Genomic DNA, 1,798 nt, shown 5'->3' on the forward strand with positions numbered 1-1,798 from the left:
TAGCCACGGAGCCTGGGCTGCTCCCAGCAGGGCTTGCAGCATGCCTGCTGGGAGAAGCCCAGGCTCCCAGCTGGCAGCAGCTACCCAAAGCCGGAGCCAGCTGCAGCCAGAAGGCTGCAAGCAGCTGCTGCCTTCCTGGCCCCACAAGGTATGCTCGCATTGAAACATTAAGTTTTAATTTACTTTGCTTCTTACAGTTAAGCAACAGTTCTCATTACTCTCAATATCCTCTGAATACAACCTACACCCCTGGAATATTCTTAACAGCACTTCAAGGCTGTGCAGCTCTGGGTACAGTGAATACCAGTAAAGGCAAATACCAGTAAATAAGTCAGTCTGAACTCAATGCAAAGACTGAGGGAAGGGGCTGGAGGCTCCCTGCTTCTGACAGCTAGGATGCCACTTCAGGGGCTCACATCCAAGAAAAACACTGTAAGCCCCGGCAACCCACTCAGCATCACCAGCTCTCCACCTTTTGGCGTCTCTTTCTTTGGATGCCACAGCCCCTCAGAAAACACTGGTTCCTTGCTGCCACTGGTTCTTGACCGGGGTAAAAAACACTAGGCCGGTCCTGTGTGGCCCCGACTTGCAGGACCACCCCCCACCCCCGGGTGGCTTTGGATAGTGGGGAGCCCCTATTACATCTGGCACACTACATGTGGCAGCTCCCTGAAGCTAAGCAGGTACAGCTCCGCTCTACTCCTGCTTGGGAGGCTGCCCTTTGACAGCCTTGAAGGTGCAGGAGATCGAACCTCCCCCCCAAAGTCGCCGCGTCCTGCACAGGTTTGCGGGCGCACGGTGGGCCAGGGGGGGTGAGGCGCAGAGCAAACCCACGTTCTCTTCCCCGCCCCGGAACGGAACAGGCCTCCCCCCAAGCTGAGGCAAGAGTGGGCCCTGGTGCTCCCCGGCCCGCGGCGCTGCGCACTCACCCTCGTCCGCGTCGTACATGGCGGCGGTTGAGGCGAGCGGACACCTCGGAACAAGACAGGCAAAGAAAGCAGCGACACGCCACCGGCTCCAGAGACAGCAGAGCAGCGAATGAGCATACGCCGGGCACACTGCGGCTGCGCCGATTCCTCGGTCGCTGTTCCGCGGGTTACGTTACGTCCTTCCGTCACTTCCGGATCGGTACTACGGCTGCGCAAGAAACCGACCCTCTGAGCTCTAACCACCAGCTGTCACCGAAGAGAGAAACAGAGGGGAGGGGGAGAATTTGCTATGCGCGCATGCGCTGTGCTCACTTTCCGTGCTGATTAGCGCATACCATTCTCTACGAAGGTGGGGGGTTGTAAATTTGGGCCGCGCCACCCGGAGCCCTGCGGGCAGAGCAGCCTCGGTCCCTGCTGGCTGGAGCTCCCCGAGTGCCCCCTGCTGGGGCTCCTCTTGCTCCGTCTGCTGCCCCACTAGCTACGTCTGTTGGCGGGGGCTCCGCTGCTACTCTCTGCGAGCTCCCACCGGCGTGTGCAGCTCCCTGCATCTCTGGTCGCAGCCCCGTGCACTGTGCCCCTGCCAGGCGGGGGACACACGGGATTCCTATCTGAAACCTCCGCCTTTATCCCGAACGTTGGAGACGCTCAAGATTCTCATTTAGAACCTCCGCCTTTGTCCCGAACGTTGGGGACACTCGGGATTCCAACTTGGAACCTCCACCTTTACTGCGTGCCAGGCAGGGCAGGCGGCGGGGAATCAGCACCCTCAAAGGCGGCTTCAGCCGCTGCGGAGCCTTCCCCGCGCGGGAGCCGGGCCCCCAGCCCTGCCCGGGGCAGAGCCCGGGGCCCGCCCCCGAGCGGCTCCGCCC

General features: G+C 61.1%; 1 protein-coding gene across 1 annotated transcript in view; it reads right to left on the reverse strand.

The window, feature by feature from the left end:
* POLR2B (RNA polymerase II subunit B) overlaps positions 1-1,045 on the reverse strand; it is a 32,657-nt gene extending 31,612 nt beyond the window's left edge. Inside the window, exon 1 of the mRNA XM_019522293.1 lies at positions 930-1,045. Coding sequence (XP_019377838.1) covers positions 930-948 — 19 coding nt within the window. The 5' untranslated portion in view covers positions 949-1,045. The remainder of the gene's footprint in view (positions 1-929) is intronic.
* Between the last annotated feature and the right edge of the window lie 753 nt (positions 1,046-1,798).

This window comes from Gavialis gangeticus, unplaced genomic scaffold (genome assembly GCF_001723915.1).
Source record: "Gavialis gangeticus isolate Ggan-Ray unplaced genomic scaffold, GavGan_comp1, whole genome shotgun sequence".
Lineage (NCBI taxonomy): Eukaryota > Metazoa > Chordata > Crocodylia > Gavialidae > Gavialis > Gavialis gangeticus.